Source organism: Ctenopharyngodon idella, chromosome 22 (assembly GCF_019924925.1).
Source record: "Ctenopharyngodon idella isolate HZGC_01 chromosome 22, HZGC01, whole genome shotgun sequence".
Classification (NCBI taxonomy): domain Eukaryota; kingdom Metazoa; phylum Chordata; class Actinopteri; order Cypriniformes; family Xenocyprididae; genus Ctenopharyngodon; species Ctenopharyngodon idella.
This window is the reverse complement of record NC_067241.1, coordinates 1789274-1811767: the sequence shown is the minus strand read 5'-3', so window position 1 is coordinate 1811767 and position 22494 is coordinate 1789274. Positions and strand designations below refer to the sequence as shown.

The 22494-nt window shown below is 35.3% G+C and overlaps 1 protein-coding gene across 6 annotated transcripts in view; it reads right to left on the bottom strand.

Annotated features, from left to right (window-relative positions):
* The window catches only part of mitfb (melanocyte inducing transcription factor b), a 74067-nt gene extending 54985 nt beyond the window's left edge, over positions 1–19082 (bottom strand). For 4 of the 6 annotated variants that reach the window (XM_051880943.1, XM_051880945.1, XM_051880948.1 and 1 more), the window contains exon 1: positions 18833–19082. In XM_051880943.1, coding sequence (XP_051736903.1) covers positions 18833–18936 — 104 coding nt within the window. In that variant the 5' untranslated portion in view covers positions 18937–19082. Of the gene's footprint in view, positions 1–2671; positions 3169–8456; positions 8582–18832 lie in introns of those variants that run through there. The other 2 variants (XM_051880947.1, XM_051880944.1) reach the window with 2 other exon arrangements.
* Between the last annotated feature and the right edge of the window lie 3412 nt (positions 19083–22494).

Genomic DNA, 22494 nt, shown 5'->3' with positions numbered 1-22494 from the left:
ACACGCGTGTTTTGATGCATCATAGTTCCTCAGTTTAAAAACTGATCATGGTTTGTCTGGCACGACTGAATCATGACTACTGAATCAAAGGCAATGACTGATTCACTCAGGACTAAAACGCTGTGGATCACCTTTAACACCCTTTACTGATGGGACTTAATATTTGGTATTCTGTATCTGTTTCTCTGATGACCATACAAGTGCTTTGCTAAAGCCAAATTCATAAAACATACATCAACCAATCAATGATCAGGTTACTAAAGTTCAAAGTCCCTCCTCTTATAGTAGGTGAGACCACTAACATGGACATGATGGGTTTTTTTTTCAACATCAAGATTTTAGGCATATATGCAAAAATACCTTTTAGCTTTCTATGCACATAAATGGTCAGTGTAACAGGTGCATTTTTAAAAGTATACAAATAATAATCTTATTGAATAATCTTATTTTTGGTTTGCATCCACTATAAGAAAATATTAATATGATATGAAGTGCCTTTCATTGCAAAGAATTTAAATCCATTGTATTGTCCAAAAACAGCCATTTTCTTGCAAAATTTTAACTTTGTGTTCACTCGGAAAACTTTTGCACTCTCTCACAAAAGTTATGCGAGCCCCTGACAAACTTCATATTGGCTTATAAAACTTTTGCATTCCTCCTAGAAACTTTGATTTTGCTCGCAAAACTTTTGTGTTCTTTTCACAAATTCACCAGGCAAACTTTAGATTCCTCACTGAAACAATGTACAGTATTTGCTCACAAAACTTTATCTCCTCTACCTTCAGGCAGACAACTAAGATCAATTAAAACTAAGTCTGCGCGTTTCTTGAACAGCACTCACTGTAGGATGGTTCATGCTCTTAACTCTTCTGGTATTTATGCATCAATATTTCATTGTTTGTAACGCTTGGGATATATGTATCTATGTATGTATGTATGTGCTTTTTCTTTGTCTCAGTGTCATAATTGTGGATGAGTTCACCAAGAAAAATTCCAGACAACCAGGTTTTTATGACAATAAATAAATTAAATTATTACTGTTCCACCTGAAACTTTGCATGGGCTCGGAAAACTTTTGTGCTCTCTCTCTCAAAAAAAGTGTTGCGTTCATCTGACAAACTTTGGATTTGCTCGCAAAACGTTTGCATTCCTCTGTGAAGCATTGTATTTGCTCACAAAACTTTATCGTTCCACCTGAAACTTTGCATAGGATTGGAAAACTTGTGTTCTCTCTCAAAAAAAAAGCACTGCTTTCCCCTGTGAAACTTTTCAAGTTTTGTGTTCTCTCGTGAAAGAATTGTGTTCTCCCAAGGAAACTTTGGCATTTGCTCACATACGCATTGAAACAGGTTTTCCTGCCACCTCATATTATTTCCATCACCAGTTTTGTGAGCAAACACAAGTTTCTCAGGGGAAAGTATACTTTTTGCGATCAAAAAAAAAAAAGTATTGAAATCTACTTTTTCCTCCCATCAACTTGTCTTTTTAGAGGCTCTGTATATATCACCATATAATAGAAATTCAACAAAAAAAATGGTTAATGTATTTAATTATAATGTTTCACGGGGGAATGCAAAAGTTTCATGAGCAAACTCAAAGTTTATCAGGGGAAGACAAAACATTTGTAAGAGGACACAAATGGAAATACAAAGTTTCTAGGGTGAGCGCAAAGTTTTGCGAGCAAACACAAAATAGAATTTTTCCTCCATCTTCAGATATTTTTTTTTTTATCACCATGTCCCCTTTAGGGGATCCACAGATGTATACTACTACCATGATACAACATTATCATTATATGCAATTCTAGTTATATAGGTTTTAGTTTGTAATCTGACACTGTCAGAGCAGCAGGCAATATAATGAAAAGTACAGAGTGATCATGTGTCTTATATTTTAAGAGCTTATAAACTAAATGCCACTTCTACACAACAGTGCTTATCATGACAAGCAAATCTCTGCCGCTGAACTGGCCACTCCAAGCACATTTTCTGTTGTCATTATAAAAAGAATGTGTGTGTGTGTGTGTGTGTGTGTGTGTGTGTGTGTGTGTAATGCTCGGGGTAATTTTCCATTTTGCTGTGTGTGTGGCATGAGTAGACCATCTCTGCTCCGATGTGTGTATGTGTGTCAGGAAAAACAATGAGTTCACAGTCCTTTGTGGCCACACCCCCAGACCCGGACACTGCCCTAGCCAATCAGAGAGCTGCATCAGAAGGAGGCTGACCTCCTCCACTCACCTCAGAGCGCTGCCATGTGCTGTTAAAGTAGTATATACTGCTCATTTGAGACGAGTCATGTCCCATGATACTATATAAAACACAATACATGTCAAAAATGAGATTTATGTGGTGCAGCAACAACTGGGAAATTCAAGTAATTATACTCTCAGCTTGTGAATACTCAAAACTCCAAACTAATACTGATGATCAGCAATATATAGCTATTAAAACACCATCAAGTGTACTCTGACGCTCACCTCATGCTTATTCTATCTCTAAGTTACAGGACACACAGCACAGGGATATTTATAGTCACAGATTTATTTATACTACACCCAAACAAACTCTCCATCCCTCCCATAGCCCTCCAGACACACACAGACTCAACACACACACACACACACACACACACACACACACACACACACACACACTCCTCCACAAGTACTCACAAGCGGCTGCAATGAAAAACGCAGGGTCTTTGCACTTGGACACCCAGAGCCTCCATCTTTATTTCCTGTGCTGAAGGTGCACTGCGCGCCCTTGGACAGCTCTGAGAGTCACGCTGGTCCGGCTACGCTGGGAGCGTGTCAAAAGGGGAGGCACCAACAGCCAGTCCGTACACAGGGGCACACGGGGAGAGACGCAGCACTCGCTCACACACGACCCCACAGCGCTAAACACACTACACTGCTGCACATGACGGTGCAGGGAGTGTAAGGGTGAATCTCATCAAAGAGCTCAAGACAATGTAAATGTTCAGACCATTACAGGTTTTTTTTTTTTTTTTTTTTTTTTTCACTGACATTGCATTTTCATGTACATTTTCCCTCGAAATTACTATTCACAAACTGCAAAAATATCTTTGTCATTACTTTAATGCTATATATATATATATAGATATAGATATATATAGATAGATATAGATTCTGGAATCAGAATCGTATCGGATCTTTAGGCATCTCACTATCCAATCCGATTATATATATATATATATATATATATATATATATGTAATTTAGAAATTTATGTATATAAGTATGTTTTAAAATAATTAGTTCAAGTTTAAATAATTAAGTTAAAATTAAATTAATAAAATCGTATGTTAAGATTTTTAAATATTTATACAGCTTCAAAACATAAAAGTAGCCTAGTAAATAATAAAGAGGAACAAAACATTTTTTTTTTTACTTTTTGTAAAGTCTTTCATTCTAATTTTAATAGTGATATAAATCATTACATTATAGTAATTTTTACTGTAATACATTAATATTACTATAATACCATAATTAAAATAATAAAATATACATAGTAACAAATCATGGTAGTATTTATTTTATTTTAATTATTTTTGTGATATTTTTTACTTGATATTTATATTTTTTCTACTGTAATAATTAATTTTTACTTCATGCATTTTACTTTATTCATATTTTACTGTATTACTAGCCATTAATTTTATTGTAAATGTTTTACTATATGACATGAATGTATAAAATGAATTGATTTGGCATGTGTTATATAATACAAGGAGAAGCACCTTTGAAAATAATAGGAAATATATTAACAGTTAAAAATACTGAAATGCAGTGGCGTGTACAGACCTCCGGGTAGGGGCAAAAGCGTGTTCTGGTTCTGGTTGTGGGTCTCTGTCAGTATGAATCGCGATCAAAAGGGCAGGGGCTCAAGCACCACCATGACATGATAATATGATAAAATCATTATAACAACATTATCATCATCACAAGGATAACAAAACCATATCTCAGATGCGGGCCGTGTTTATACACCTGACAATGCAGTCTTGTCATATTTCTGAGGTTTTCTTTCTGAACACACACTGCCCTGAACACTAGAGGGCGCTTTCTCTGTCACCTTCACAGTCACCTTCTCTGAGACAGACGCAGGTCATTACAGGTGGTGCGGGAAGGAGGGGGAACAGGTACAGGTGCCAACTTTCTGCAAATTCGCACATGCTCGCTCTCTCTCTCTCTCTCTCTCTTACTCTCTCTCCTGGCAAACAGTGTTGTGTTAATTATAACAAAGCATGTTTGATAGCACACTTTTCTTTCACAGCTCGACAGGCCTACACCACACACACACACACACACACACACAAACAGCGAGAGAGCGAGAGAGAAAGTGAGAGAGACAGGCTTATGTTCAGAATGGAATACTAGCATACTGCTTACTGCATATACGGCATTAGTTAGACATTAGTTAATGTATTAAATAACATGAACTAACCATGAGCAATACATTTGTTACTGTATGTACTAATCTTTGTTAACGTTAGTTAATGAAAATACAGTAGTTCATTGTTTGTTCGTGTTAGTTCACAGTGCATTAACTATTGTTACCAAGATTTTAATAATGTATTAGTAAATGTTGAAATTAACATTGACAAAGATTAATAAATGCTGTATAAGTGCTTATTGTAAAGTTTTACCACATATACTTATGTATTTCCTCTGAAATGTCTAAAAAGAGTAAGAACCATCATTTGAACAAAGCATTAAAGTTGAAAGAAAATTTAAAATGTCTAATGGAAGAATTTGAAGTAAATGAAGTAAAAGGCATATTTTCCTAATTTTCACTTATATATGCAACATAATACATTTATCTAACCAAACATATTAGTGCGTAACAAATGTCATGTGGGGACATTTTTGAGTGATGATACTAATGGTAATGTTGCTTAATTTTACACTGGCAACACAAATGAGTAAGAAATTGATTGATTGAAAATGAAAGACAACAGACTTTTCCCAGCTAGCAAAATTATGTATGTTTTACTGTGAAAAAGTTATTTCTAAATGTTCTCTGAACATTCAAAACATTTTTTAAAATGTTTTTTTTTTTCTTATTTATGCGTTAAAAGAACATTCCATGTTATCATTTTGCAAACATTATGGGAACGTTAATTCTGAATGTTCTCTGAAACAAGTAGTAACATTTAAGAAATGTTAAATGAACATCCAACTGAAAAAGTTCCATGAACAGTGCACAAAGAATGTTTTTGTGTTAATTTTTTGAGAACATTATTAAAGACCAGATAACTACAAATAAACGTTCTATTAACGTTACTGTAAGAACGTTTGTTCATAACTTTGAGAGAACCTTGCCAGAAAGTTAGCCAAAGTTCTGAGAACGTTCCCTGTTAGCTGGGTTAGTAGTACAATCAAATAATGTGTCAAAAAGTAGATGTTAAAAACTAATAGATGTTAAAAGTAGTGTACATAGAGTAGCATGCTAGAATGCTATTCCAAACATTTCCTTTGTTTCAGAAGTACTATGAAAACAGAATGATTAAAAATGAATCTTTCTCACACAAATGTAGTTTCTGAGAAAACCTAAAAAGACTTTGCTGTATGTTAACAAGTGAAGCAAACATTAAAAGAGGAAGAAGCTATTTTCAGTAATGTTTACAGTCTGTTGTAAGCCATCACAGCTGACATATAGTGGGGCTCTTTGTTGTAATATTTACAGGATGGGTGGGGACCACTTCATTCGATTTCAACTTGTTGCCTCCCATTTCCATAATTAAGTTTTATTCATTCTCTCCTCACTTGTTTGCTGAGCTTAAACTCTGTCTTTTAGCTCAGGCTCACTTGAGCTGAGAAAACACATGTAACAACAAACTAGCTGTGCTGTAATAGACTTTAGATCTTATATTCAACCTCATAGCCTGTTTTTCACTTGCATCGAATTGAAGTGTGCTTGAAATTTATAGACAGACAAATTACACATTTTTACTGGAACTAAAATATACTGGAACTAAAATACTGTAGACCATGTCAATTCAGCAACTACTGGTTGAACAATCTGATTTTTAATGTCTATTGCAGATATTAAACATTCAGATGGCCAATATAATGTTGATTTACATAATGCAAAATGTGTACAATCTAGGGCTCCAACAACTATTCGATAAAATCGATAATAATCGATAATGAAAATCATCGACAACGATTCTCATTATCGATTAGTCTGGTCTGCCCACTGTGTACAGAAAACTTCTGCCAGTCATGTCAAATTACAGCACTGAATAACGCATTTCTATTTACAAAAACGCATCTAAAAATATTGAAGGAAACAGATTGAGCAGCTGCAGGAAAGGTACGAGATCAAAGCTGATCAAAACATGAGAATTCTAAGCTTCAAGCTAATGCATTAGCGTAATGGCTTACCCTGTCAGGCGCTTTGACAGATACACGTGCATCCTCAGCTCAAAACGTTCATTCTACGGCTATATCCTTATCTGTATATGTTACAAATTTAGGCGATCATTTCTATTTTGCCAGTGCTCATTCAGTAAAGTATGTGTTCTTTAGTCACAGCGGTATGCTTCTAATGCTACAATATAATTATTGTTGTTATCCATGAACTTAGTTCCTTATAGTTATGAACTTATAGTTCCACAGCACTTTATATTTGTTTGTTTTTTTGTTTTTTTACAGATGCCCAATTACAGTCAATAACAACAGACTGTTATTAAGTTTTTTTGGATATTATGTGTGAATAATGACTATTTAGTTGTTTCAGTTTGTTATTTGCCAAGTAATAGGCAATAACATTTTTAGCTTTAAACAAGTTTTGATAGATTCATAAAATATTTGTGTTCTCTCTTTATTATGACAGGTAGTCTAATACATTAAGCACTGTATGGTTTCATAACATTCAACTGGCACATTTGTTTGAAGTACACTGGACAGGATGTGCAATAATGTGTTTTTTGTCAAAAAAAATAAAATTAGGATTTTTATCTGATTAATCGAGGAAAAAAAAAATAAAAATAAAAAAATCGGCCAACTAATCGATTATCAAAATAATCGTTAGTTACAGCCCTAGTAGAATCCATTTATCTGTTTATTATTATGGGATGTTATAACATATAAAAATATTATAACATAAAAAAAAATATAGGCAGGACTTGATTTTTATCATGGAGATTGGTGACAACAGCCGAATAGTTGTTAAGTTAGTTATTAGTTGTTGTTGTTTTTTTTGTTAAAGTTTACAATTACAATTTTAAAATCTGGAATAAGGTGTACAGATGAATTGTTCACAATAAGACCACAAGCATGTAAGAAAGTGAACAGGTCAGGTAAAGAAGTCAAATTTAATTCGATGTCACTATTAACTCTTTCCCCAATACTGACAGAATTTTCCATCATTTATGACACTTATATTTATAACATTTATAATACTTCCCCATCGTTGACGGAATTTTCTGGCAATCCATGCTTTCACAGTTATTCGGTAGGGGGCGCTATTACGCATCTTCAGAAAGAGTACTGAATTTGCTGATCAAAACACAGGCAAATAAGAGGCAGAAAAAAAATTATAGAAGCATTACTTATGCCCATGTTAAATAATGCGATCATCAAACATTAACATTAACATTAACATTAACATTAATTAAAACTGGCTAACAGAATGAAACGTCGACCCAGGACGAGGTACAGGACTGTGGAGCTTTGGGAGTGTTGATAGACTCAATCTACTCCATCTGTGTTTTAATCATCTGAATCCGATCCGGAAGCAGTCTTTGACAAAAACATGATTTTCTCAGCTTTTTGTTCAAAATGTTACTTTTTTTTTTTTTTTTTTTAATGAAATTTACCCACATTCAAGTGTTGATAAAAAAAGAATGCAAGAAGCTAGAATAAAATGTTTTTAGTTGTTTAAAAGCAGAGGCTCTGTTATTTCTTTTGATATTTCTTTTTTTTATTATTATTATTTTAAGATCTAATATTTATAATTTATTAATAGCTTTATTTAAATTTATTGAAAAACATTTGTTTGTTAATGATAACAACACTGAAATCACACTCGGATATTGCTGATATCAAACATACTTTGTTACACTAATATAATTTATCAATACATTTTGAAATTGAAACATGGAAGAAGTTGGCCTAACTATTCCAGACAAGCCAGAATAACTATTGGATCAATGAAATAATCATAAATTGACTCAATTGTTTGTCTATTGGTACTGCAAAGCTTCAGAAAATTTGCAAAGGTTCACAAAGAGCATGAAATTCAAATGTACTGCAAGAACAAAGCTTGGGGCCCAAGTGAACCGAAAAGTTTCTTCAAGCAGTTTAGCGTTTGGCATCTCTAATGGAAATTACATTTGTTCAGAAGCAAGTACAAACATCTCTTTGTTGTACTAATCATCTCAGATCTCTAACATAAAACAGACTTTTATTCAGCATATAAGTGTCCTACCTCTTGGCTTGTGTCATTCACCAGAGGTCTTCTGTACTCCATTTACTGACTGCTGAACTGTTCACACTGACAAAGTTAACACTGCATTTATGCTTCGAGTCTAATGATACTGACATGACTCAATCTACTCTTCTCTGTATTTTTGTTCAGTCACACAACACTCAACTTTTATCAACTCTGCTGGAAACACTGACACACTCACACTTCACAGAATGAGGTGACAGGGAGGGAACATTTTGGGTAAACGCAGCTCTTCAGAGAGTTTATCTGATTTACAGCATTGCTCTGCCTTGATTCATTCATTCATCATCAATTATTTTAAGATTCTGCTATTGGGTGTTTTAAAGCATTATTACAATCAGTTATTTTTGGCATAAAGTAATCATTTATTTGAATAATCACCACAAAATAAACACATTTATTCAGAAAGGTTCTCTCAAAGTAATGAACAAATGTTCTTCCAGTAACGTTAATAGAATGTTTGTTCAGAGTGATCTTTAATAATGTTCTCAAAACTTTATTTATATATGTTGTTTTTTTTATCCTGAAACGTTTTAGTTGGACGCTAAAAAAAGCTTTCAAGTCCGCGTAGAACTCATAATTACAACTTCAGATTTTCAAATTCAGTTTTTTTCAAAGAGCTTTGAATTGTATAACCTGACCACTGAAACTTCATGCGGAAACACACAAAATGGCAGCAGCTTCAGCGGGAAAATGCAGTTAAACACTGATAAAAATGATTCTGTGGTGAAGTAAATACGGTTGCACTTTTTTTTACAGTATGTGCACTTATGTGTACTAATAAGAAAGTACTGGGTAATACAAGGTAACTACATGGGTTAAGGTTAGATTTAGGTGTAGGTTCAGGTTAGTACCACCTAGTTATTACACAGTTATTGTAATTACTATAATAAGTATATAGTATGTACATGGGGAACAGGGCTGTAAAATAAAGTGCTACCGTAAATACTACAGAAAAAACAAAATGTAATTTCTACATTGAATAAGTTAGTTCAGGCAAGAATTAAAAAAAAAAAAAGTAAATTCTATATTAGTACTGAATTCATGTGTGTTATGTTTACAATGATTCTTTGAGCAAGTATCAAAGTTATAAAATGACCAGTGTTCCCATCATGCACTGGGGCATGAATAATTTATAAGGGTGCATTTTTAACTGTTTTCTTGTTGTATTTACATTGTTGTATCATTGCTTTTGTTGTTAGGTTTAGTAACTTACTGATTTTACTTAATTCCATCCATGTGAAATTTACTTAAAATATGAGTGCAAAAACTTGCAAAAGAGAAATTAAGCTAAATTTTACTTATTGTTTATTTTCTTCAGTTATCTTGTAATATTTCTCTGTAACAATTTTCTATAATTGGCTATTAATGTCTTAATAATGCAAGATTAATGTGAAAATAAATGAAATAAATACAATACAGTTTAACGTAGCTAGCACAGAGTTGGATGAGTATTTATTCTCAAATGTCCCGCTAAATAAGCTTACTGTTAAAAGGGTCATATAATGCCACTTTTACAAGATGTAAAATAAGTCTCTGATGTCCCCAGAGTGTGTATGTTAAGTTTTAGCTCAAAATACACCCCAGATAATTTTTTATAACATGTTAAATTTGTCACTTTTTGAGGGTGAGCAAAAACGCTCAGTTTTTGTGTGTCCCTTTAAATGCAAATGAGCTGCTGATCTCAAGAAGAGGGCGGAGTTTCAAGAGCTTGTGTTAGCAGCTCCGATTACCTCAGACTCACTGAAAATGTCAGAAACTGTTTAGCCTTTTATGTTCAAACCGGAGTCAGAAAATGATGGAGAAACTCAAGAAGAAGTGACAACGTGTAGAATGCAACAGGACGTTTCTGAACAGTTAGTTGATGAATTTATGTAGCTGATGTGGAGTTAACTATCTTAAAGTCATTGATTAGCATAATCTGTCATGATAATCTATAAATTGCTTGTGTGGGAACTGTTGTAAGGTACCTACAGAGCCAGAGAATATATGCTGCATGAAGAAAGAACAGGTATAGTTTAGTTAAATTACGGTTATAACTTATGTTGTCATCTTGCTTTTATGACATGCTATTGCATTTGTGTTACGTTCTGAATTGCAATAACATGGCCTCACCCCTTTGTTGCGTGTTCTCGGGGGCAGCGTCTTTGTAAATTTTAGGGTTTGTGATGTCACTAACCCGGGAAGAAGCTCGTTATAGTCCCTACCAGCTGTTTGCTGTAATCCTTAAAAGAAAATCTCCCTTTGCATTGAACTTTGAGCGTCGAACTTTGCAGATGTTGTTTATGCTCAAACAGCAACATTACACACTAAAGTTAAAAAAAGGGAAATCATAAATCAACCAACCCTTTAAATAAATACGTTTACTGTTACTTCTTGTATTGTTTTTTGTTGTTGTTGTTGTTTTTTGTCTACTAATTAATCAAACTACTGTACACAGATTTATTTTGTTGCCATAGAAACACATAATATCAAGTCTGAGGATGTGAACAGCTCCAAGTAGTAAGTCTGGGTTGTAATTAAGGTAATTACAACATGGGATGAATGCAGCATCACAATTTTATCTTCAAATACCTTTTTATCTGAGATAACATATACAAACAACTTGATTAGATATGTTGTTCCAGGTCACATTTAACAGCTGGACATGGCCTGAGAATCGCCATGCGGCACCAGTTAATTGTCATCTTAAACTGCAAAATATAATTTTCTGAATATTTTTGTCTGTTTTCCAGTAAATAAAAAAATAGCATTCAGTCATGCTGTGGTATATTGTTGTATATTAAATTAATTAACAACAAGTACGAAAAGGCCACCACAAACAGATATCTATATTATATGACCATAATAATGCTCATAGATGAAATGTGCAATAAGTTTACTGTTTACATCATGCTAGAGGCTCTAGTGTATGTTTCCAGTGTCCAATGTTCTCTGTGTCCCATAACCCCAATGACACTGATTTCACAACTAAACTCTGAGGAGCTCAAAGTGATGCATCTCTCTCTCTCACACACACACACACACACACACACACACAAAAAAAAAAACCTTGACAAACAAAAAATGTATCTTGAATTAAGCCTGTTTTTCTTTCTCTATTGGCAAATATGTTTTCTGGTTATAAGTAAATAAATCTAAACAAGTCTTAATATCTTCTGCAAATTGCTTTTAAGTAAATTCATCTTGTTTTAAGAATGTCTAGACACTTTTACTGGAAAACAAGTGCAGCGCACTTACTATATCCAGTTGGTGAAGATCAGGAATACTGTATGCTGTAGACTTGAACTATCTGTCTGCTTCCTGTATTTAGTGGAATATGTTACATCTTACACTGACACAGTAGTCTGCTCAGCCTGTTTCAAAGAATTTATGCTTACTAATGTTTTAAAGTTACACTACCGTTCAAAAGTTTGTGGTTGGGAAGATTTTTTAAATGTTATAAATAAAAGGCCTCTACATCTAGTATAAATAAAGCCTCTTATGCCTGCATTTATTTGATGAAAAATACAATAAAAACAGCAATATTGTGAAATACTATTACAATTTAAAATTTCTATTTCAACATATGTTAAAGGGTTAGTTCACCCAAAAATGAAAATTCTGTCATTAATTACTCATCCTCATGTCGTTACAAACCGGTAAGACTTTCGTTCATTTTCGGAATGGAAATGAAGATATTTTAATGAAATCTGAGTGATTTCTGTCCCTCCATTGACAGTCTACACAACTGAAACTTTAACGCTTCAAAAAGCTTCAGCAAGAATCAATGAGGTTCATTCTCGTGTTACGTAGCACGTTTGAGCTTCTGCAAGAACCAGTGTGGTTTGTTCTCGTGTTTTATGCAGGTTCAGTTGAGCTTCTGTTTATGTTCACTGATCAATTTTTATATGTGAATAAAAGACTAAATTCAATCTGTTCTTCATATAAAGCGATCGTGTCTCTTTAGAAAATTTGGACTAAACCACTCAATTCACATGGATTAGTTTTACAATCTCTTTATGAATTTTTGAAGCCTTAAAGTGGTGGTTGTGTAGACTGTCAATGGAGGAACAGAAATTTCTCATATTTCATTTAAAATATCTTCATTTGTGTTTCGAAGATGAATGAAAGTCTTACAGGTTTGGAACGACATGAGGGTGAGTAAATGATGAGATATTTGTGGGTGAACTAACACTTTAAAATGTAATTATTCCTGTGATCAAAACTGAATTTTCAGCATCATTACTCCAGTCTTTTTTTATTTTCAGCCAAACTGCATGACAAATAAAATTTGCACACCAGAGCAAGGTTAATATGAATGCACGTTTGAAGATTCACGCCTGAATCTTTTTTTGGGAATTTTGGGAGGGTCAAAGAAAAACAAAACAGGAACTCTTGAAATCTGACTAAGGAGTTGCGCTGATGACCACCTAAAAATACACTCCACCGTTCCGGTGTCTTGCGTCAAACTCCCAACCACAGTGGCCTTGTAATCGTCAAAACTTTGAAAAATTCAAACCACCTTGCACATCCTTATCTGTTATTATGCAACAAATCAACTGCTGAGAACAGTCATCTTCCGTCTCTGCCCTTATAAGAGGAGAAGTATCTGTTGACCGCCTCATCATAATCAAAAAAATAATTCATGAATGAAAATAAGAGTTTCAAGGAAAGAGAGGATTGTGAGGAGCGTTGGACTTCATCCAGTGAGCGAGTCAAGGATGTGAGGATGTTCTCACTGACGGCCAGCATGCTAAATGACTGAAAACACCTGTTCCTGCCACTCAGATCAATATCCAGAACACAAAACTACCTCTGACATCTTGACACCAGTTAGAAATGCCAATGGCTACAGGCTGCAATTCATGCCAGGGCTCTTAAAGCTCAAGGGAATACCGTAACACTCCTCTTGGTAACTTGGGATGTATTTAAATGAATCACGTCAAAATCACTTTTTTAGTTTGATGATGCTTCACGATGCTGCATGAAATTGAATAATTACTGAAGATCAAGTTTAAAATATTCTGCTTACAACCAAGATCTACTAAATAGATCAAAAAACTCGAAAAACATCTCATTTTCTCCTCCAACTTCAAAATCGTCCAACATCGCTGTTTTATCTTTTTTGGTAAAGGGCGATGGACTTTTGCATGTTTGCTTTGTAGACACTGGATCAGTACTTCCACCTAAGTCACGCATTACCTTCCCAACGTAATTACGTAATGCGTGGCACATTGCACAGCAGTGCAAGACGAGCATTTGTGGTTAAAAATTGACCAATCATTTAGCTAGATAGAACCCTTATTCCTCAGCTGGGATCGTGTAGAGCCCTTTGAAGCTGCATCGAATTTGGACCTTCAACCCGTTGAACCCCAATGAAGTCCACTATAATGAGAAAAATCCCGGAATGTTTTCCTCCAAAACCTTAATTTATTTTTGACTGAAGAAAGAAAGACATGAACATCTAGGATGACATGGAAGTGAGTAAATTATCAGGAAAAAAATCTAAATAAAAGCAAAAGAAATATTACTGTTGTAATATTTCACTGTAAAATAAAAAATGAGTATTTAATAAAAATAATTATTTCATTTTACATTACAACTGTAAAACATTAGCAGAAACTACGGCTGCATGATTTGGGGAAAATTCTAATTGCGATTTTTCTTATTAAAAAAATTGTGATTGTGATTTAATGCCATTTTAAAAAATTCTAAGTTTGCTGTGCTTGTTTGTATTTTATATTATAAATCATTATGGCTATACAATAATAACAACAATAAAAAATAAAGAATATACAAAATTCTAAATAAAAGCAAAATAAGAAATATTACTATTGTAATATTTCACTGTAAAATAAAAAAAAAAATCTAATATTTAAGAAAATAATAGTTATAATAACTTATTTTACTTTACAACTGTGAATTTGATTTTAAATTATTTTAATATAATATAGTTGGATATAATGCAACATGTATTTTCGGGCCGGCTGCCCTCAAGTTTGAATTTTTGGCCCTTCGTAGTAAAAATTTTGGGACCATCTATGATAGAAAAATGCTAATGCACGATACAACGGCACTTGCAGCATAAGTGCTCATGTACAGTGCACAGCATAAATGAGTACACCCCCTCTGAACAAATACAAAAGATGTATTTTCTCAACGATCACTAATACAATTCATGGAAAGATGGCAAAACTGAAATATATTAAACGTATACTTAATAAAAACAGAGAAATATATCTCATTAATATCCATAAAATAAGTAAATTAGCCAATTTTGTTTAAATAAAGGATTGCAGAAATGAGTACACCCTAGATTTAATTCATCAAATATATATTATTCTAGTACTTAGTATGTGCTCTATAATTTTAAGTATACTGCTCTGACCCTTCTTGGCACAGAGTGTACAAGTTCATGGCAAATGGTCACATCTGTCCTGTTTAACTCCTGGATGATGAGCTCCTTAAATGCCCTGATCTTTAATGGGGAGTGTTGCTCAACTCGTCTCTACAAAATCCCCCACAGGTGCTTAAGAGAGTTAAGACTGGGTGAAATACATGTCCACAGAAGGTTTTTCATGCATGGGAGAATGCATATCACCATTGTCATGTTGAAAAAATTCCCAACACTCAGGGTATGAGGAGAGGGTAGCATTTTCTGTTTCAAGTTTGTGTATTAAATCACATAGTGGTGTGTGAATTCATGACAGCATTGATAAAGCACAATTCCCTCACACCTTCAGCACTCATACATCCCTATATAAGAGCTTTACTTACCACTGAACTTTACTGTGGGAAACAGGAACTTCTTACTGTACTCCTCCTCTAGCAACACCAGAACATTTTGGTTGCTGTTAGACCCAAAATGATTGATTTGGTCTCATGAGACCAGAGTATGGGTTCCCAGAAGTCTTTATTTTGTAAATATGGGCCTTGGAAAAGGCTAACTGATTTTATTGTGCTTAGGCTACAGTAGGTAGTTCCAGTGAGAACAACAACCATACATGTCATTTCTGCAGGCTGCATCTTACTCTGTGAGATAAACAGTCACTCTTTTCATAGCTTTTCCTGGCTCTGAGACACTCGCTTGGTATTTTTCCTGCTCTTTGTCTAGCAAAAAAATCCCTCATCACTAAATGAAAGCTTAAAATGAAGGCCTGATTATTTCAGGGGCCTTGCCACAAGTCCATTGTTTGTGAATTTCTGTTACTTTTGTTATATTTTCACACTTAAAACAATGATTTGGTAATCATCTTGTACCACTGTCCTCTTTTGAAGAAATAAGTCTTCTGACAGTTCTCTCTCAAGTGCTTCCATTGTAGTCAGCTTTAATGATTCAATGGGCTATGTAACACTTTTAATTGTCAAGAACAATTTAATTGCTGGAACATTATATCTCTAAAGAACCCTAAAATATCTTCTAAGAAAAGAGTGATTGCTGAATTTGTTAAGTTTCAGAGGGGGTGTACTCATTTATGCTTTGCACTGTATATTGAATTGTGTTTTGATTAGGGTTGGGAACCGAGAACCGGTTCTTATCCAGAAGAGTGTTTTTTTTTTGTTGTTTTTTTTTAAGGAACCGGAAATGGAACCGTGCAAGATTTCTAAGTTTCGGTTCTGAAAACGGTTCTGGTGTTATGGGTGGGCAAAGTGCATGGAGCATGTCCTTTAATAGATAGATACGCCTCACCTCATGAATATTATAGCAGTATATTATAGCAACGAATGCACTGAAAAGCCCTCGCGCTCAGATATCAATATAGAGAGAGAGAGAGAGAGAGAGAGAGAGATGCACAAAGCTGCACAATTAATTTCCACGTTCTCGATTTCATCACCCACATGATCTAATCCCTAAATGACAACGATTCACCCGTGTATATTAAACCTATGACAAAAATAAAATCGCGACATTCAAATCTGTTTTTTGAGAGTTGAGATTAGCAGTCTGTTAAATTCATTTTACAAGAATGATAAAAACAAAAAGCACTGTTTGAGTTGAGCATTGTGCATTTTCCCCTTACTACTATTTTTTATTGGTTGTTTAATTATTTTAATGGAACCGGAATCGGAACCAGAATCGTTAGGCAGAACCAGAATCGGAACCAGAAAATTTCTTACGCTTCCCAACCCTAGCTCTGATACATTTAATGAATAGCAAAAATAGACAGGGCCAAACAAACAGGGTTCCCACAGCTTTTAACTAATGAATTTCCATGACTTTTCCAGTCATTTCCAATGGATTATGATTTTAAAGGTCATACTCACAAAAAGCAATTTCTTGCTGATACAAACTTATAGAGCTCATCAGTCATCAAAAAAAAAAAAACTTTTCCATGCCTGAAAATCACAAAAATCCCTGATTATGGTTTTCCATGATCATGGGAAACCTATAAAAGCATGCATTCCAACAAAAGCGAAATGACAGAATTTCAGTGTAAAATTTTGCATCATACTGTGATCCAACACACCTGATATTATGCTCAATATTTTAGAAACAAACCAAAATAGCCCCCAAAATTCATGCACTGCATCTGTGGTATTAGCCTGCACTTCTAAATTTATGTTGTTAATTTTCACCTCATGGCGGCCTGAGCTGTCTGCCTCATCTAAATTAAGATCTCTCCGTCTGCCAATGAAGCTTCATGGAACTCTGTCATGGTGAAACAGTCTGGGAAAACGCATTTAGTGCTGATGGGGTGGGAGAGGGGGGGTGCTTAGCATTTGTTTGATAAACTGTAAATTGAGCATTCAGAAACTAAAGCTTCAGGCGCTGTGACTGTATACGCACATACTGAATATCAAAAAGACCTAAAAAAAAAAAAAATCACATCAGCTTACAGCTAACAAACTTTACAGCATGAGGAGTTCAATGAAGTCGCACAAGCATCTGTGAACATGCATGACATGTCCACTAGATATCTAATTTAGTTCAGAACTCATATAGAAGTTGATAGAAAGCATGTGAAATGTTTTCTAGCAGCTAAGATCTTTGATCTGTTCAAACATTTGCCTGAATGTTATAAGCAGCGTTAAAATCAAACACTTTGTCTGTTAAAACTTACATCTTTGTCTCAGTTTTCAGAATTTCTAGAAATTCAACTGTATGCTCATTTCAGTGGCGTTTCTTCATGCTGCAGATTAAAATAAAATAAAATAAAATAAAATAAAATAAAATATGCATCCGGTACACCTGTCACTCATAACTGCCCATAATAATAATTTCATTAAAATTATTTTTTATATATATAAACTTGTAAATACAGTCTGCTATGAAAGTTCTCATTTCAAGTTCTCATTCAAAACTCTCTGCTGGGAGCACTTTATAACAACTTCCATTGCATTATATAATGCAGGTCATTACGTAATAATTTTAGTTACAATGGTTTGAAACTTTGATCCAAAAATTATTTTTATTCAGATGAGACTATGGCTAGTTGTCACAAGATGTATATTTTAAAACTACACTGACATACATTCAGGCAAGACTTTACTATACATGATAACCTATAAATAATGTTGTTAGATTTTAACCAAAAGATTCAACTGTGTTCTCAAGTCATGGCAAGCTCACAAGTGTTTCAAAATAATAAATATAAACTTACACAATCTATTAATTAGATTATTTGTTAGACAAAACAATGCCTGATATTTTTATTTGCTGTCTTTTACACATTCGCTGTTTTCACTCATTGTTTTGTTTTAAAACAACTATTATAGTTTTGCTGCAAAACATGCACTGCTATTGTTACAAAACATAAGTGTATGTTGAATTATCCTGCGGCGCCAGCGGTGGAAATATTCAGTATGTTTTGTAGTCAAAACTAACTTCCAAAAAAGAATCCACCCTAAAATATTCACTGGAATAAAAAGTGCGACAACTAGCCCCGGGTTCTCCTCGGGGTTGGGGGGGGGGGGGGGGGAGGGGGGGGGGGACTACTGACCTGCTTTGCATAATGGTTTAAAAGTGATTAGAAAGTGTCACCCAAGTTCATTACGCGTTTAAACAGTTTCAGTGAGATCTTCATACGCAGACACAGGCTACATGAGTAAATATTTGATGATGATGCTGTATCCTAAGGCGTTGTCTACTGTAACACCCATATACGCGGCACGAAACGCGACGCAACTCGAGCGCTTCTATTAAAATGAGCGCGGCTGTAAACGCTGCAAGCGGCCGCTGATCCTAATCTGTCGCGTCGCGTCGCTTGCTGCGTGGATGGAGAGAGCGCAGCTGATTCTTATTAGTAAGACTGATAGAATAACTAATAAAACGTTAAACCAGGCACAATCTTTTCTGAGCATGTAAGACTTTGTAAAGCATGCACTAGAGAAAATGCATTATTTCAGAGCTGTCAAACGCTCCATTCACAGACCTGTTTTTCAGAGGCTGACTCTTCAACTCGTAATACGTTTTAGGCTCTTCGTGAAATTCATCTTCGACTTCAAAGTCGGCCACAATCCCCGATTCCGACTGCATTTTCAAAGTTGTCAACTTTCGTCAGCTCCCAGGTGGAAAATAATACGTCAGTTTCAGTGCCGTACTTTCAGACGCACGAAGTGCCAGCCACCGTGATGTCAAGCTGTCAGTCCCCCGCGCGCTCCAGTAGTCCGCTAGTTTCGATTTGTAGTCCGCTAACTGCGTTAACTGTTTTACTGCGAATGCAGCCAAATGAAGCCTGGAACTACAAATCCCAGGAAGAACGACAGCCTTGTGTCAGCATCTTTTCATTGGCTGGCACACGAAAAGGGGGCGTTACCCTTACAGCAACTTTTTCACTTGGGCTACAAATAAAATTGTTCTTTTTTTACGTTATGAACAGTAACATTTTAATTGCTAAATTATCATTAACATTTCTTTAGATTTGTTATCACTCACCGCAGATAAACACTGCCTTTAAACGAAGTTTACTTAAAGTACAATCAATGTCCACACGATGGCAGTATAATCAAATCAATGAAATCACATCATCACACGCTCGTATTTTTCTTTATACAGTCTGACTCTGACTGTGATGATAAGACTAGCATCTGGAAAATATTTGGCATGTTTTGGTCTTATATCAGGCTATTCTACCTGAATATTTTATTTTATTTTTGCTTTGTGCATCTTAAACATTCACAACATTTGTAGCACAATAAAAAGTAAAGATGTTCTTCAAGTGGAAAAATAGTCATTTCTCAAAAGGTTTACAGTGACTCTGTTGCTGCAGGTCGGTTCCAGTTCATTATCAGACTATCAGGGTGGAAATGAAATAAACAAAGGATTAGTCTCAGCATTACAATATGACATTTGGCATTCAGCATTGTAATGTGACAGCCTGACAGGCAATAGCTACATTTACAAACAGTTGCAATGACTTTAAATGAGAAACACTCTGTGTCAGACTGAAGATTTCAGGAAGTGACTCTATACACCATCTCCATGATGTGGACAACCGATGTGATGTGTTTTAGTAATCAATTTAATAAGAAACAAACATTTACATCTCGATCTGTTTAGTTGTTGTTGTTGTTGTTGTTGTTTTTGTGTGTGTGTGTGTGTGTTTTTTTTTTTTTTGACTGACAGACAGAATATACTATATCCATATCACAGGAAGGAGCTAAATTAAATAAAACATACAAAATCTTTTAATTGTCTTTAAAAATCAGTATTCGATATATTTAGATATTTCATTCGCACATGTGGGCGGCGCAGAACATGTGCGAATGAAATATCGAATCCATTTGTAAATCACAAACCGATTTGTAAATCACAAATGAAAAATGAGAAATCGGGCCAAAATCTATTTTTCCGCTTGTTAAACTAAACGAAAAAAACGAATAAAAAGCTGTCTTTTCATTTCTCGTTATTCCATTCCAAATAGGAAATGAAATGATCAAAGCGTAGGGTAGACCAGGTACAGTTGGTACATGGGTACAGTTGAAACACCTTAAATAACTTGCGTTCGCAGCAAGTCTGATCTGTGATATTTGCTTCGCACATGCGTATTAGCGCCCTCTTCGATTGTGGGACATTTGAAGTACATGCGCTTCTCCAGTCCGAAGATATAGGCGAAAGTTTTTTTTTCTAAGGTAATTTTTTCACTCCACCATGTCCCTTCCACATTGAATAGCTTCTCATCCTTACATGACTGTTAAAATTAACTTACATTTTCGTAAACCTTAATCTGTGCTCTAAAAACTGACATTTTGCATGACTTTGTGTCATGCAAGGTCATCGTAAAATCTAGAGAAATGTTCGAGGTGGTCAGCGGGGTACAGTTTAGACACAATGTATCAAATGTACCCGGACTATAGAATCCTATTGCGGCACATGCAGTTTAATTGCACGATGTAAGATCACAAGTTAATAGATTTGATCTGTTTTATTATTGCTGTTTGCAATTGTTCAATGTTTTTTACTGTTACTCAACTTTTCAGCTGTTACTATTAAAATGATGAACTGAAATTAAATATTATATCGCTGTTTGCCATTACTGTACAATGTTTTACAAATGAACTACTTTTAACTAAACAAATAATCAAATAAAATACTGAATGGAAATAAAAACTGTTGAATTCTCATTTTTAAAGGTATTTTACATTTGCAGTGAATTGGTTAGGCAGCTTTACAGCATTCCGGATGGGTGTCTCAACTGTACTCAGGTACTGTTCCAACTGTACCCGACATGGGTACAGTTGGAACAAAAAAGCTTCTTGTGTTTATGAACTAATTGTGGCAAATATGACCTACTTATAGATGTTAATAATTATTAATATTCTAGTAGACAAGTAAAGGAAATGTCATGAAAAATCACTTCTTTTTAGTCCCTAGTTTTTGTGTGGTAACGGAAAAAGCAAAAAGTGTACCAACTGTACCTGGTCTACCCTACATGGACCATTTACACTACAACGGCGTTTTGGTGGCCTGAAAACAAACTTTTGAAAATTCGTTTCAAAGTGCAAGTTTTTGAAAACGATACCGTTATCATCTCCGTGTAAACTGCAAAAACCTGAATCTGTGAAAACGGTGATGGCATGCACATGTGTACGTGTTTAGTCTATCTAACTTATTTGTCAACGTGAAAATAAGGTGTTTTCTGTGAATGTGCGAGACTTCCGATTTATCTTTATCTTTATCACTTTCTTTACAAAGTGACATCGCCAACTACTTGTCTGGCATGCGTAATACAGCGTGTTTAGTCATTTTCATGGATCCGTGTAAACGGGGATAGTTTTCATAACATTGTCATCTAGAAAATTTTTTTTTGTTTTTAGTACATCGTTGTCATGTAAACGTACCCTAAAGGTGTCACGGTTCATGGATTCACTTACTCACCCTCGTGTGTTGTTGTGTGTGTGTGTGTGTGTGTGTGTGTGTGTGTGTGTGTTGGGTGTGAGTGAATGATTGTGTGGGCGTCACCCATTATGGTCTGATTGCGATCTGTTGCCAGCCGTGTCTTGTTAGTGGTTGTTATATATTGTGCTTGTCTTTATGTGTCTTTGTCAGTTCGTTGCAGGCTGTTCCCGGTGTCGTGTTCTCTGTGTGTTTCTTCCTGGCTTTTGGTTTCTGGACTTTCGTCGTGTGCCCTGTTTTCTGGGTTGGATTATCCTTGTTCTCTGATACCCGCTGTAGCCCTGCGCCACCCAGTGCCTCGCCACTCTGCACGCCACAGCCTCTGCCTCGACTGACCCTTGGAGTGAAGTTATTGTACAGCATTTTCCTGTCAATAAATATTGTTATTCTTGCACTTGGATCCTCTGTCTGTGTTCATTCCCTGACAGAACGAACTGACCACTTATGGATCCAGCAAGGTCGTCGGATCTTCAGGAGTATTTGAGCAGGAGTGCTCAACGGATGGATCATCAGGACGAGCAAGTGGTGGCCACTGCTCGTGCCGTTCAGGCGTTGGTGGCGCAGGTGGCTGAGTTATCTACCCAGGTTCAACATCTTTCATCTCCCACTGCGCCAGCTCCACCGTCTGTTCCCCACCCATCCGCCAACGTCAGCAGTCAACAAGAGCCGCGTATTCCTGCACCAGAGAGGTATGCTGGA